Raw genomic sequence first — 15096 nt, forward strand, 5'->3', positions numbered from 1 at the left:
TTTCATAACACTATCAAATTCTATGGCAGCCATGTTAGCTCCATTAACATTACATGGGGAATATTTAAACAATGCTTTAACTGAATGTTTAGAATTGGAACAATATTCTAAAAGTTGGCTTAACTCTCTAAATATATGGCTTTGGGTACACTTACCCGTAGGATATTAAAAATCAGCTTTTCTGTGTCGGAACGGTGTGGGGTTACCCCAACAACAGAATGCGTGGGTGTATACCGGTCATTAAAGGGGAACTGCACCTGCTTATTTGGCCTCGTTTTTTAGCTTGCTCCTCAAAGACTGGATGCCATGACAGAAGCCAACTCTGAGTTGGCGTGGGGGTGTGATTTGATATGTGTGTTTCTTGGGTGTGTCCGCCACCAAGACACCCATCTGTCTGATCCTTGCTCACAGCGCGCAAACCATCTGTGTAACATGAGCCCCAATTAGAGGCGGGGGAGGAGAGGGACACAACAGCCAGAATGACAGAGGGATTCATGTGATGTGGTTTTATAACAATTCACAGCACATTTAACATTTGCTGGACATGTTTTTTCGGCAATCCCAAAGTTGTCTGTCTGACCGCCCGCAGCATGAACCATTCCAACCACGGCTCAGACTTCTCTGTCGGGTCCTGCGGTGATGCAGGGCTCGATTGTGAACACAAGGTTAGGTAGAGGGTACCTAGCTAGCAAATGTTAGCTAGCCCAAGTGTGGCTTACAGCTAGCTTCCTGGCGAAATTGATTTTGAAAATTGTCTCAATACTCTCACCACTTGAGCGCCATACATAAATAAAGATCACTGTAAACAGTAGTGTCGTTACAAGGGATTTATTATAGATAGACACTGTTTTCCATATAGTTAGCTGTCTTCTCATTCTGCAGCAAAAATCTGGCTGACTGCCGACAGTTGTCACTGCAGCGCAAGTGAAAATTACTTAAAAATCCAGGCTCCATTTTTTCCCCCCGGACTGGATCAAATGTAAAACATGAAATAGTTCCGATTGTGGTCTCAACATTACAATATCATGCATGGAGCACAGAGATGTGTGAAATTGTGCAATTTAATCATAACTTTGAACCTTTTCAGATGTTTTTATTTAACTGGGCAAGTCAGTTAAGAACAAATTCTTATTTGCAATTTATGGCATTTTCCAAGGGAGCATGTTGACATTTGATCATGCCCCTCATATCAATGATCCAAAATCTATTCTGACCATATTATTGCAGATCATTTCATGATGTACTTAGATTTTTTTTTTTTTTTTTACCGTTATTTTACCAGGTAAGTTGACTGAGAACACGTTCTCATTTGCAGCAACGACCTGGGGAATAGTTACAGGGGAGAGGAGGGGGATGAATGAGCCAATTATAAACTGGGGATTATTAGGTGACCATGATGGTTTGAGGGCCAGATTGGGAATTTAGCCAGGATAAAGGTATAAAGGTAAAAAAACTAAACAGGGAAACCTGTCACCTTTAAAAAAATTGCTTAGGCCTAACTCAACATCCTTGCCTTGCCTCCTTCCATTCAGTTTGATCGCTCAAATTAGCTAATTATCCAGTGAAAACACGGAGTGAAACATTTGTGCCTGCTTACTATTGCACAATAGCCTGCTCTTTAATGCTGTATGCTCACTGCTTGTACATTAGCCCCGACAGCCCTCCCCCATATCCTAGCAAGCAATCTTACTGGTTCAGTCATATCAGGAGAGATGTGTTGTGATGCTCTCTTAATGGGAAAAGTAAGAGTGGCTAATCTCAGAACCAATATGACTGAACATGTGTGATAAGAGAGAGAACAGGCTGTTTCATTATCTCTTGTGTAATTGAGCCACAGACTCAGTTCAGCAGGTTTAAAGAGTGTGTTGATCCAGCGAAGAGATGTTAGCATCTCCCTGCAGTTTTGGGTGAACGGTAGCCTAGTCCATGTGATGGGATGTCCAGGCTTCTGTCACAGCCTATCCCCACTCATGAGATTTCACTCATGACATTGTCAATGGCATTCATCAGAATAAGACCTTCTACTCCTCTCCATTTTTATGGTTCGATATTATCTGTTTAGTTGACCAATGAGCACAGAAATGGATGCAATTTGCTTAGCCTATTTGGTCGAAGACAAGACATTTGCTTCGAATTCTGATTTACAGTAGGACTGTTTCAGTATCATCTAGGCCCGAAATGGCCAACTCCAGTCCTTGGGGGCCTGATTATTAACACTGCAATAATCAACTAATCATAATCTTCAGTTTAGAATGGAATTAGTTTAACTTCTTACGTCTGCGATATGACAACAGCCAATGAAAGTGCAGGGCGCCAAATTCAAAACAACAGAAATCCCATAATTAAAATTCCTCAAACATACAAGTACTTCACACCATTTTAAAGATAAATTTCTTGTTAATCTCACCACAATGTCCGATTTCAAATAGGCTTTACAGCGAAAGCACCACAAACGATTATCTTAGGTCACAGCCAAGTCACAGAAAAACACAGCCATTTTTCCAGCCAAGGAGAGGAGTCACAAAAATCAGAAATAGAGAGAGAATGAATCACTAACCTTTGATCTTCATCAGATGACACTCATAGGACTTGATGTTACACAATACATGTATGTTTTGTTCGATGAAGTTCATATTTATATCCAAAAATCTCAGTTTACATTGGCGCGTTACGTTCAGTAATGTTTTGCTTCCAAAACATCCGGTGATTTTGCAGAGAGCCACATCCATTTACAGAAATACTCATCATAAATGTTGATGAAAATACAAGTGTTATGCATGGAACTTTAGATAAACCTCTCCTTAATGCAACCGCTGTGTCAGATTTCAAAAAAGCTTTACGGAAAAATTACACCATGCAATCATCTGAGTACGGCGCTCAGAGCCCAAACAAGCCAAAAAGATATCCGCCATATTGTGAAGTCAACAGAAGTCAGATATAACATTATAAATATTCACTTACCTTTGATGATCTTCATCAGAATGCACTCCCAGGAATCCCAGTTCCACAATAAATGTTTGTTTTGTTCGATAATGTCCATAATTTATGTCCAGATAGCTCCTTTTGTTAGTGTGTTTGGTAAACAAATCCAAACTCACGAAGCGCGTTCACTAGGAGCAGACAAAGTCAAAAAGTTCCGTTACAGTCCGAAGAAACATGTCAAACGAAGTATAGAATCAATCTTTAGGATGTTTTTAACATAAATCTTCAAAAATGTTCAGGAATGCAATGGAACGCAAGCTAACTCTCACGTGAACGAGCGTGGCCAGCTCGTGGCTCTCTGGCAGACCTCTGACTCATTCCCCTCTCATTCGCCCCCCCCCCCCCTTCACAGTAGAAGCATCAAACAAGGTTCTAAAGACTGTTGACATCTAGTGGAAGCCTTAGGAAGTGCAATATGACTAGTATCCCACTGTATCTTCAATAGGGAATGAGTTTAAAAACGACCAACCTCAGATTTCCCACTTCCTAGTTGGATTTTTTCTCAGGTTTTTGCCTGCCATATGAGTTCTGTTATACTCAGACATCATTCAAACAGTTTTAGAAACTTCAGAGTTTTCTATCCAAATATACTAATAATATGCATGTATTAGCAACTGGGACTGAGTAGCAGGCAGTTTACTCTGGGCACCTTATTCATCCAAGCTACTCAATACTGCCCCCAGCCATAAGAAGTTAATCAGCTGTGTTTGCTAGGGATTGGGAACAGGTGTGACACCACTCCGGCCCCCTAGGACTGGAGTTGCCCTTCCTTGATCTAGGCCTACATGACCCCTGACCATATTATTGACACTTCTGCCCCTGCAGTAAAACCATACCTCTAAGGGACAGACCATAGAATTAACTCAAAATAATGTTTACGACCACAAATGACAATAACGACTTTGCCACTTCAGCATGCTTTTGTGGCACAGTCGATGCCACGCAGGGACAGAAGGTTGAGGGTTCACCGACCACCACAGATGAGCTCACTCTCCCTGCCTGTTTCATTACACTACGATCAGAGCCAGCTGCAGACGATGACCAGCTAGGTGGAAATCAGATTTTTAACATTTTGATGGCATAATTATATAAATTATATACAACACATTTTTCACCGATATGTTTGTGCCAATGCACCACACAACCAATAAACAAAGCATACCGACTTTGGGCACTTCAATATCATGGTTTGCATTTTCAGCACCACAATAAATAGACTAAACAGAAAATACATTCCTCCCTAACTTGTCTTGACAATCTCTGAATGTCTTTTGTAACAGATGTCTCTTTCCATTCATCAAATTGTTGCTGCACAGTTAGGATTGATTCGATTTTTGTCAGTAGGAAAAAAAACATATACACACAGATTTTAAGTGACTGGGATTGCACAATAAAGTCTGACTTATTTCCATAAATACATATATAATTGCATAGATACAGAGACATTACAGCGATAGAGACGAAGAAATGCTCAACCTCCAGATGAGTATGGGGGAGTTTAAGTGCAATTCTTACAAATTTATTTGGTTGGTTTGTAGCTTATTCTTTAGGTGTTTGGGGCTGCTGGTGAACAATGATGTGCAGGTATAATCAAAGTGACACTGGACACTTACAGTCTTTATGGTGTCTAGCTGGGTTCCCATCCAATTGGCGACGGATTTTAATGTGAACTGTCTAAAATCTTCTTAACAAGTATGCCATTTCAGAGTTTCCTTCAGTAAATGTTATTTACCGGACATTCGAGAAATTGAATGGACATCCATATGAATTCAGATCCAACCAGCCCAGCCAGCGCCACCAATAAACAAGGGATTTTGGCCAAATTAGCCACATTTATGTGTCCTAAAAAACAGCCTATTACAAAAACGCTATTCCTTGTATTTCAATGTGTAGCATATGTAAAAGTTTATAGCCAATTATATTTTTTTAGGGGGGGGTTTAGGCTACATTCCTAAAACAATAATTGTTCACCTGTCATAGATTTGAGCACAAATTGTATCATGGCATTGCATGCAAAGGCCTATAGGCTTAGGTGTTCACTGTATGATATTGATATTTTAATATACCTACATAGTGCATTCAGAAAGTACTGCTCTTTTTCTACATTTTGTTACGTTACAGCCTTATTCTAAACTGAATTAAATTGTAAAAAGTCCTCAATCTACACACAATTCCCCATAATGACAAAGTGAAAACAGGTTTTTAGGAACCTTATTGTTACCCTGACAGAGTTCCGCTGTGGTGACGAGAGAACCTTCCAGAAGGACACCCATCTCTGCAGCACTCCACCAATCAGGCCTTTATGGTGGAGTGGCTAGACAGAAGCCACTCCTCAGTAAAAAGCATATTATAGCCCGCTTGGAGTTTGCTAAAAGGCTCTGACCATGAGAAACAAGATTCTCTTGTCCGATGAAACCAAGATTGAAGTCTTGGCCTGAATGCCAAGCGTCACGTCTGGAGGAAACCTGGCACCATACCTATGGTGAAGCCTGGTGGTGGCAGCATCATGCTGTGGGGATGTTTATCAGCTGCAGAGACTGGGAGATTCGTCAGGATCAAGGCAAAGATGAACAGAGCAAAGTACAGAGAGATCTTTGATGAAAACCTGCTCAGGACCTCAGACTGGGGCAAAGGTTCACCTTCCGACAGGACAACGACCCTAAGCGCACAGCCAAGACAACGTAGGAGTTGCTTCGGGACAAGACTGAATGTCCTTGAGTGGCCCAGCCAGAGCCCGGACTTGAACCTGATCGAACATCTCTGGAGAGACCTGAAAATAGCTGTGTAGCGACGCTCCCCATCCAACCTGACAAAGCTTGAGAGGATCTGCAGAGAAGAATGGGAGAAACTACCCAAATACAGGTGTGCCAAGCTTGTAGCGTCGTACCCGAGAAGAATTGAGGCAGTAAAGTACTGAGTAAAAAGAAAAGGGTCTGAATACTTTTTTATTTTTTAAAAACTTTTATTTTGCAAACATTTCTAAAAAACTATTTAATCAATTTAAGAATAAGGCATTAACATAACAAAATGTGGGAAAAGTCAAGGGATCTGAATACTTTCTGAATGCACTGTATAGAAGGAGGGTAATTCGTTCCTCCCCAAAGCCCCCAAAAAGTTTGACAACCCTCCCCTATTATGGATCATGCCAGTAAATTTAGATCTGTCCCAAACCAGACTCAAGAAATATCTTAATGTTACAAACATCTTAACTTTATTTACAAATGTCAAACATATTAACATCCTTCTGCCAAATAATCTTTCTATGGATTACAGTGGGGCTCTGCCTATAAATCTATACCAAATCACTCAAATATTTATGACTAATTTCAGAATCTGTTTTTCTTGAAGGGGAACGGAGACAAAAGCAAAGACCTCTTGGGGAAAAGCTGCCTTGTCTATGGCATTAAAATGCATGATTCATTGTTAATCTGTCCATCACAAACATTTGGGTAGGCCTGTTCTGATACTTGAAAAGAGTCTCATTGCTGTACATTTTTGACAATGGGGCTTTTCAATCCTGACCCTCGAAGGCATTGTACAACTTGTTTTCTTTTCTTCCTTGTGGTTAGTCTAATAGGTTAGTCTAAATGACTCCTTGATTGGCCTGATAGTTCTCCCACCTGGTTTCACCATAGACATTAAAACCAGTAGATGGCGCTGACGTCATCCACGTATACCTATGACTATGTAAAACTCCCGATGCTGCATGAAGCCGGGAATTATTTTAATTTGAAGCGCGCCATATTGCTGAATGGCACCAACAAATCACTAAGGATCATGGTGAAAATGGCCGTAACTAGCAAAGGATCATGGTCGATATAGTCTAGTCCCGTGTGGCTTAGTTGGTAGAGCATGGCGCTTGCAACGCCAGGGTTGTGGGTTCATTCCCCACGGGGGGACCAGGATGAATATGTATGAACTTTCCAATTTGTAAGTCGCTCTGGATAAGAGCGTCTGCTAAATGACTTAAAATGTAAAATGATATAGTCGTTTTCATCCTGCCTGAAATCCTCCTCGTAGCTTGCCAGCCCGTGATTGGTCTATGTCAGCACATGTGACGACAGGTCGCAGGTCTGAATCAGTCTCTGATTAATGAATAGCCTAGCCTAATGAACAACCAATAGGCCTATTGCTGTGGCCCTCCAGGACTGTAATTGAATAGCTTTTTACACACTTGAGATAGAACACACTGTAAATGTGACTGATTGGTATTCAGCTTGTTAAGCACATCTAATGATATGTATAGGCTGAACTTTTTAAATCATTAATGTGAACAATAGTAACCCCCCCTTTTCCCCCCTTGCTCACAGTACCCTTTCCTGTTTGGCTTGAGTCTGGCCATCTGCTGGAGTTTCCTCGTCTGTGTAAGCAGAGTCTACATGGGCATGCACTCTGTCCTGGTAAGTCAATAGTATTTTAGACCAAACAAGAACCTTTCTTGAAATATGAGGGGGTTAAACATGCATTCTAAGAAATGTTCATACATTTGTTGTTGAAGACATTCAAGGTTTAACCTGCAATCCAAACCGAATCCATGCTCCGTTTCACAATAGATTCACCTCGTGGTTTCCGTCTTGCCATGCCTTCATTGAAACACCTTATTCTAAAATAGGATCTCTATGTTAAAATCAATCTACTTTCACTCCTGCTTGTTCAATACAGATGTTCTGTACACACCAGGGTGATTTGAAAATTATGTGATGTTTTTCATATTGTGTTGTAGTGCTTTGGGTGCATGAAAGCACTTAATAAAATAACTATTATTATTATAACCACCACACAGAATCAGACAGAAATGTAGACTATCCTCTGTCCATTTGCTTCAGTGCATATTCAAGCCAGGCTCAAAATATACACTGCCGCTTCAGAAAAAAAAGCCCTGTACCCTGTACCTGACTCGCGTTGGACGTTTACAGAAGTTAACATCGTCTTTTGAATGTCATGTGATTATATATTTTTTTATAGCTCTGCCTTTTTTAAATTCATGCCCCCTTTGACTTTTCCTAAATAACTCTATTTAACACACTGATGTTGTTAGAATGTCTTATCACTAACATAATTTGTGTTATAAGTGGTGTTAGGAGGACATGTCACCCCCCCGCCCCTCCTTCACCCAACAGTTGCCTGCCCAGCTGATAATGGCCCATCAAAACTACAACTAAACTATATCAAAGTTAATTTCACACACATAATAATAGATGTAGCCTTAAAACCAGATTAAATTGACAGTCTGATGGTTGACAATATTATCAATTGTCAAATTGTGACTGATGAACAGCGCAGCGTGTGGAATTGAGACGGGAAAAACTAAAAGCAAGTCCTTCTACAGAGTCGTATAATGTACGATTTTATTTTGTCTTTTATAAACAATACAAAACATACACAAACAAACAACAGCATTCAAACATCAACTACATCACACCTGCCCAGACCCACTAGCACACACCCCGTCTCCAGAACCCACATCACTTAATGCCACATGGCCTGAAACGGCACCATTTTGTTTCTCTCCATAGCCCACGCACATTCAATATTTTAAATAATAAATCATTCGATTTTTCCATTGTTAATGATAGCAGATTTGATTGATTTTCCAAGTTTTTGGTATCTGTGTTTTCAAGATGAGTGATGTAGAGAATTGTCCAACCCATCGGGTTTCTCACTACACCCCCATATACCATGTCTTGAAATAGGCAGACAAAGATTAAAAGTAACTTTACATTATAATACTTCTGACAACCAACGTTCCAGCCCTGTCAACAACTTCCAGACCTTAAAGCATTCCCAGAAAGCATGGATTTTTCACTCATTATATGTTTAACACTTAAAGGAGAAATCCACCCAAAACCACTCATTACTATAATTGACTGTTTCAAAAATGTTTAATTTTGTCATTATAATAAGGTTGGTAGCAACATGTGAAAACCGTTGTGGAAATCTGTTTCAACTCGAGTCGACTACAGAACCCACAATGCAATTCTCTCTCTATGGGGTAGCTGTAACTACACACAATAATACTAAAGTCAATATCAGCATGTGGAGTAACAGTTTAAGGTGATTTTTACAGCTATCAACTTACACGTCTACAATCTCACAATGTTCAACCTGCAGATTGATGTGCCTCAGAGTGGAGGCCCCCACCCCCCCAAAAGTTTTTTTTTGTTTATTTTAAATAACATTATAGGATTTTAGTTTTTGGTACAAAAATCGCCAGGAATTCAGCTATAAATTACTTTCATTTCACTTTCATTTTGTTCAAATATTCCCACAAATAAAAGAGACGTGATCATGTCCCAATGTAATCAAGGTATGAAATGATTGTATTTGAAAATGACAATCTCTTTAGTTGTGGTCATTTTGCAGAGTACAAATTATTATAATTATGTTCCGGCCTCCCGACCATCCGGTCTGACAAAAATCAGCCCATGGCTGGCTCTAGTTGCCTACCCCTGCTCTACAGCTTGATAATATGCTCAATAAAAAGTTTAAGTTGAATTACTGAGGCTTGTCTTAAATCATGTAGATTCATCTTGGCCTCTGTTTCACTAAAACAAATGTTGTATAATGGAAATGCACAAATAATTTTGTTCCATTCTTTCTCATGTCATTCAAACAAGTCTGGTGCTTCATGCTCTAAACGACTCAATTGGCTAGTTCTGCTGTCTGTAAAGAAATGGGCGGGCTGTCGGTTGATCCTAATGCTTCGATTGGACAGAGCGCAGCTTCATCTCAGTTCACTCGCTATTCATTGCATGACAAGTTCCACTCGCATGTTTTTCTCAGATCATTTAGATTGGCGCTGCCAACTAGGTATATGATTAATCAGTTGGCAAGGATGTTTGCCAGCAAGCTAATAATGTGTATAATATCTAACAAGCGGCATGAGCGTAGGAAAAGGATAAAACGTCGATACCGATTTCTGACTGAGTTGACAGCGAACTCACATGCCATCTGCTAGTTTTGAGAACTCACACACATACCTCTTCTCCTCCTGCAGCTTGTCGTGGTCTATAAAGGTGCAGAGAGATGATTTAAGTAGGCCTAGGTTATTGACTACAACCATTTTAAAATATGTTATGACACTTCTGTTTTTCATCATTAGGGGTCCTAGCACTCAAGGTTAAAATAAGTGATGGGCATTTTGAGTCTTTTCAGTGAGGTGGATCATTCGGCACTTTGTCAGTAGTATATCCGATTTTTCCAAATCAGCCCATCTAGTGACATTTTGACTTCTGAGGTAAAAATGAAGGTCCTTGTGCACACCTATCACTGAAATTGTTCAGTGAAGTTCATGCTTAACCCATTCAAGTGTGTGTGTGCACATGTCTTTCCAAAGGTAATAAGGGCAAAGTTCAGTTGAGGGCCAACCTCACCATGCTGGATGTCTTATCCGGGCCATTTTTTATTTTCCTTTTTTTCCACCCTGACACTTTGTTTCATATTCCACATCATGACATGACTCTTGCACAATGTTTACTCTTATCTGTAAAGAACCTTGAACTTTTTCTGAACATCTCTATAGCTTGATAAGATGCTCAATAAAAAGTTTAAGTTGAATTACTGAGGCTAGGCCTAACCTAAATCATGTAGTAGTGCCTCTTTCACAAGCCTTTGCCCCAACATTTAGTTTTCAATCAAAGATATTTTGTATAATGGAAATGCACCAATTATTTTGTAGCATGAAGTTCATTATTGTAAATTGATTATGGGTGTGCCAAGTACTCGGGAAAAAACAATTATCATAATGGATATGGAGAATTTTCCGGATACAATTATAATACACACATCTTTCTCTTGTCGTCAAACAAGTCTGAGGTGCTGCCTGCGCTAAATGCTCAATTGGCTAGTTCTGCTGTCGATAAAGAAATGGGCGGGCTGTAGTTTGATCCTACTGCTACAATTGGATAGAGCGCAGCTGTATCTCCGTTAACCTGCTCTTCATTGCGTGAACATTTCTCATGTTCTGCTCCTATCATTTAGACTGGTGCTGCCAACTGGTTATATGGTCAATCGGTTGACGAGGACATTTTCCAACAAGCTAATAATGTGTTTAATTAAGTGATAATGCCAGAGAAGCTGTGGTTTGGAGGATATATTGGCACGGTGTTCGTCTTGGGCTGGCAAACCGTGCCAATATATCCTCCAAACCCCATGGCTTCTGTAGCGTTATCACTTTTATACACCGGGTTATCAACCTATTGAAATAATGATTGACATATTTCCATTTAACATTATTTTGATTTAATTTATTCATACTATTTCATCCTTCCATGAGGATATTGTCCTGAGGTTGCTACCCAAGCCATCTGGTCGTTCATTCCATTGTATTGTTTCCAGTTAAGGTTCACTGGTCGTTAGTTCGATTGGGCAGGTTGCTATGTGTCACGAACCGGCTCAAAGCCCGTAACAAAAGGGAGACAACGTGGAGATAAGGAGTAACAATATATATATTTATTAAGTAAAGTAACTAGGTATAATATACAATGGTGTGTGTAATCAGTAATCAGTAGTGTAAGTGAGTGTTTTGCATGCATGAATGTGATAATGCAGGGTGTTGAAAGATGCTAAAGTAAACAACCAAAAAACCACCAAGAAACACAACAAAATCTATAAAGGTGTCTGCATGGAGAGAGTCTCCTCCATGAATGGGGAAGTGGTGCATTTATCCTATGACACAGCGGGCCCAGGTGTTTCCCATGTAGCTGATGACCCTCCCAACTCCGCCCACCGACATCCTAATAAGGAAACAAGAACAAAGAGAGAATACGGCAGACAGAGTGGGAGGGTCGTCACATATGGCAAACAAAAATTGTTGCTTTAGAGCCCCCCCAGCTAGCCAACTACACAGCTAACACAATCACTCCAGACTGAAGCTGGAAAGATGCCGAACTAGCTGCATTTAGTTTTTCTATTGACAGGTCTTTGTATACAGTGCCTTCAAACTATTCACAACCCTTTACTTGTTTCACATTTTGTTTTTACAGCCTGAATAAAACATTTATTAAATGTAGATTTTGTATCACTGATCTACACACAATACTCAAATGTCAGTGGAATTTTGTTAAAAAATGTGTTTACAAAAATTTGCAACGCTAAATTGTCTTGAGTCAATAAGTATTCAACCCCTTATGACAAGCCTAAATAAATTCAGGAGTAAAATGTGCTAAACAAATCACATAAGTTTCATGGACTCATTCCATGTTCAATAATAGTGATTAAGATTATTTTTGAATGACTAACCCATCTCTATATCCCACACATGCAATTATCTGTAAGGTCCCACAATCGAGTAGTGAATTTCAAGCATAGATTCAACCACACCAATTGCATGTGCACCAATTGATATATGTGCAAAAAAATGTAAAAAGCACATGCTGAAAATCTCTTGAGCATGGTGAAGTTATTAATTACACTTTGGATGGTGTATCTATACATGCAGGAAACCTGTACAGAAGAAAAAATATTCCAAAACATGCATCCTGTTTGCAACGAGGCACTTCTGTCATAATGCAAATGATGTGGTAAAGAAATGAACTTTTTCTCCTGAATGCAAAGCATTTGGGGCAAACACAACACATAAGAGTACCACTCTTCATATTTTCAAGCATGGTGGTGGCTGCATAATGTTAAAAATATGTCATCATGGGAGTTTTTTAGGATAAAAATGAATGGAATACAGCTACAGTGCATTCGGAAAGTATTCAGACCCCTTCACTTTTTCCTCATTTTGTTACGGTACAGCCTTATTCTAAAATGGATACAATTTTAAAAAGTCAATCTACACACAATACCCCATAATGACAAAGCAACTGTTTTTTGAAAAAATCCCAACTGATTTTACATTCACATAAGTATTCAGACCCTTTACTCGGTACTTTATTGATGTACCTTTGGCAGCGATTACAGTAATGAGTCTTCTTGGGTATGACGCTACAAACTTGGCACACCTGTATTTGGGGAGTTTCTCCCATTCTTCTCTGCAGATCCTCTCAAGCTCTGTCACGTTGGATGGGGAGTGTTGCTGCACAGCTATTTTTAGGTCTCTCCAGAGATGTTCGATCAGGTTCAAGTCTGGGCTCTGGCTGGGCCACTCAAGGACATTCAGTCTTGTCCCGAAGCAACTCCTACGTTGTCTTGGCTGTGTTCTTAGGGTCGTTGTCCTGTTGGAAGGTAAACCTTTCCGCCCGTCTGAGGTCCTGAGCACTCTGGAGCAGGCTTTCATCAAAGATCTTGCTGTACTTTGCTCCGTTCATCTTTCCCTCAATCCTGACTAGTCTCCCAGTCTCTGCCACTGAAAAACATCCCCACAGCATGATGCTGCCACCATGCTTCACCATAGGAATGGTGCCAAGTGTCCTCCAGACGTGATGCTTGGCATTCAGGCCAAATAGTTCAATCATGGTTTCATCAGACCAGAGAATCTTGTCATGGTCTGAGAGTCTTAGGAGTGGCTTCTAGCTGGCAGCTCTGCCATAAAGGCTTGATTGGTGAAGTGCTCCAGAGATGGTTGTCCTTCTGGAAGGTTCCCCCATCTCCACAGAGGAACTCTGGAGCACTGTCAGTGACCATCGGGTTCTTGGTCACCTCCCTGACCAAGGCCCTTCTCCCCCGATTGCTCAGTGTGGCCAGCTCTAGGAACTTTTTCCATTTAAGAATGATGGATGCCACTTTGTTCTTGGAACGTCAATGCTGCATGCATTTTTTGGTACCCTTCCTGAGATCTGTGCCTCAACATTCTTTTGACCTCATGGCTTGGTTTTCGGACCTTTATATAGACAGCCGTGTGCCTTTCCAAATCATGTCCAATCAATTGAATTTACCACAGGTGGACTCCAATCAAGTTGTAGAAACATCATCAAGGATTTAAACAGACTTTGCTGTAGGCTACGATTTACTAGTTAACAAAAAATTATGTCATCTAAAATCTATTCACCCCACCCAGTATTGTCATCAAAATTTACCGGAAAGCATGTAGTCCTTGGCTCAGACAGTGTAGTAGTGTGGGCTCAATAGCATCTCATTAGTGTGCAAGATCTTGAGAATAAGCTGTACATGTGATGGAAGAATGCACTGTGCATGCAGAGGGTTGCAATTCCTTTGAATTGGGGATAGTTTAACCAAGATATGCCACAAGACCTAGAATTGCCTTGTGTATCCCACAAGAAAGGTTCACTGTTATAAACTAACTTTTTTTTAAATGAATTTAAGCAAAATTCCCACAATTCCAGGGCTTAACTTCCCATGGAAAAATTCTAGAAATTTACCGGAAAGTTTCCAACCCTTTGCAACCCTAGGCCTGAATACTTTCTGAATTCACTGTATGGAATGGCTCGCATCAGGTGCGCTGTTTTTCCCGGTAATTTGCATTTTGGAAAATGTTCGAAAATTACATTTTATTGGCTGCTTCATTACAGGAGTTGCATTTTCTGATAAGATGAATTACCATATTCTAAATGTGAGTTCTGTCATTCTGAGCACCGTGGGTGGACACCCTAATGGATTACACACCCAATATGGGCCCGGTACATTTCTCAAATGACTGGGAAATTCAAATATTCACTGTCACGTTGTCTGGCACCTCATTTTCCTAAAGGCCTTCCCACACTGTACATCGGATTCAGTCTTTTGCGATTATTACATGTCACACTTTGCGTTGTTACCAAATTTAGCGTCTCAGGAGGCTGAAGAAATTCGGCTTGTCACCAAAAGCACTCACAAACTTCTACAGATGCACAATCGAGAGCATCCTGTCGGGCTGTATCACCGCCTGGTACGGCAACTGCTCCGCCCACAACCGTAAGGCTCTCCAGAGGGTAGTGAGGTCTGCACAACGCATCACCGGGGGCAAACTACCTGCCCTCCAGGACACCTACACCACCCGATGTCACAGGAAGGCCATAAAGATCATCAAGGACAACAACCACCCGAGCCACTGCCTGTTCACCCCACTATCATCCAGAAGGCGAGGTCAGTACAGGTGCATCAAAGCAGGGACCGAGAGACTGAAAAACAGCTTCTATCTCAAGGCCATCAGACTGTTTAACAGCCACCACTAACATTTAGTGGCCGCTGCCAACATACTGACTCAACTCCAGCCACTTTAATAATGGGAAT

At 40.6% G+C, this 15096-nt stretch overlaps 1 protein-coding gene across 3 annotated transcripts in view; it reads left to right on the plus strand.

The window, feature by feature from the left end:
- Positions 1–15096, plus strand: part of sgpp1a (sphingosine-1-phosphate phosphatase 1a) — a 34798-nt gene that overhangs the window by 6699 nt on the left and 13003 nt on the right. For 2 of the 3 annotated variants that reach the window (XM_071370403.1, XM_071370404.1), the window contains exon 2: positions 7293–7382. The exons of the other annotated variant lie outside the window; for it this stretch is intronic. In XM_071370403.1, coding sequence (XP_071226504.1) covers positions 7293–7382 — 90 coding nt within the window. The remainder of the gene's footprint in view (positions 1–7292; positions 7383–15096) is intronic. 3 annotated transcript variants of the gene reach the window in all.

This window comes from Salvelinus alpinus, chromosome 27 (assembly GCF_045679555.1).
Source record: "Salvelinus alpinus chromosome 27, SLU_Salpinus.1, whole genome shotgun sequence".
NCBI lineage: Eukaryota > Metazoa > Chordata > Actinopteri > Salmoniformes > Salmonidae > Salvelinus > Salvelinus alpinus.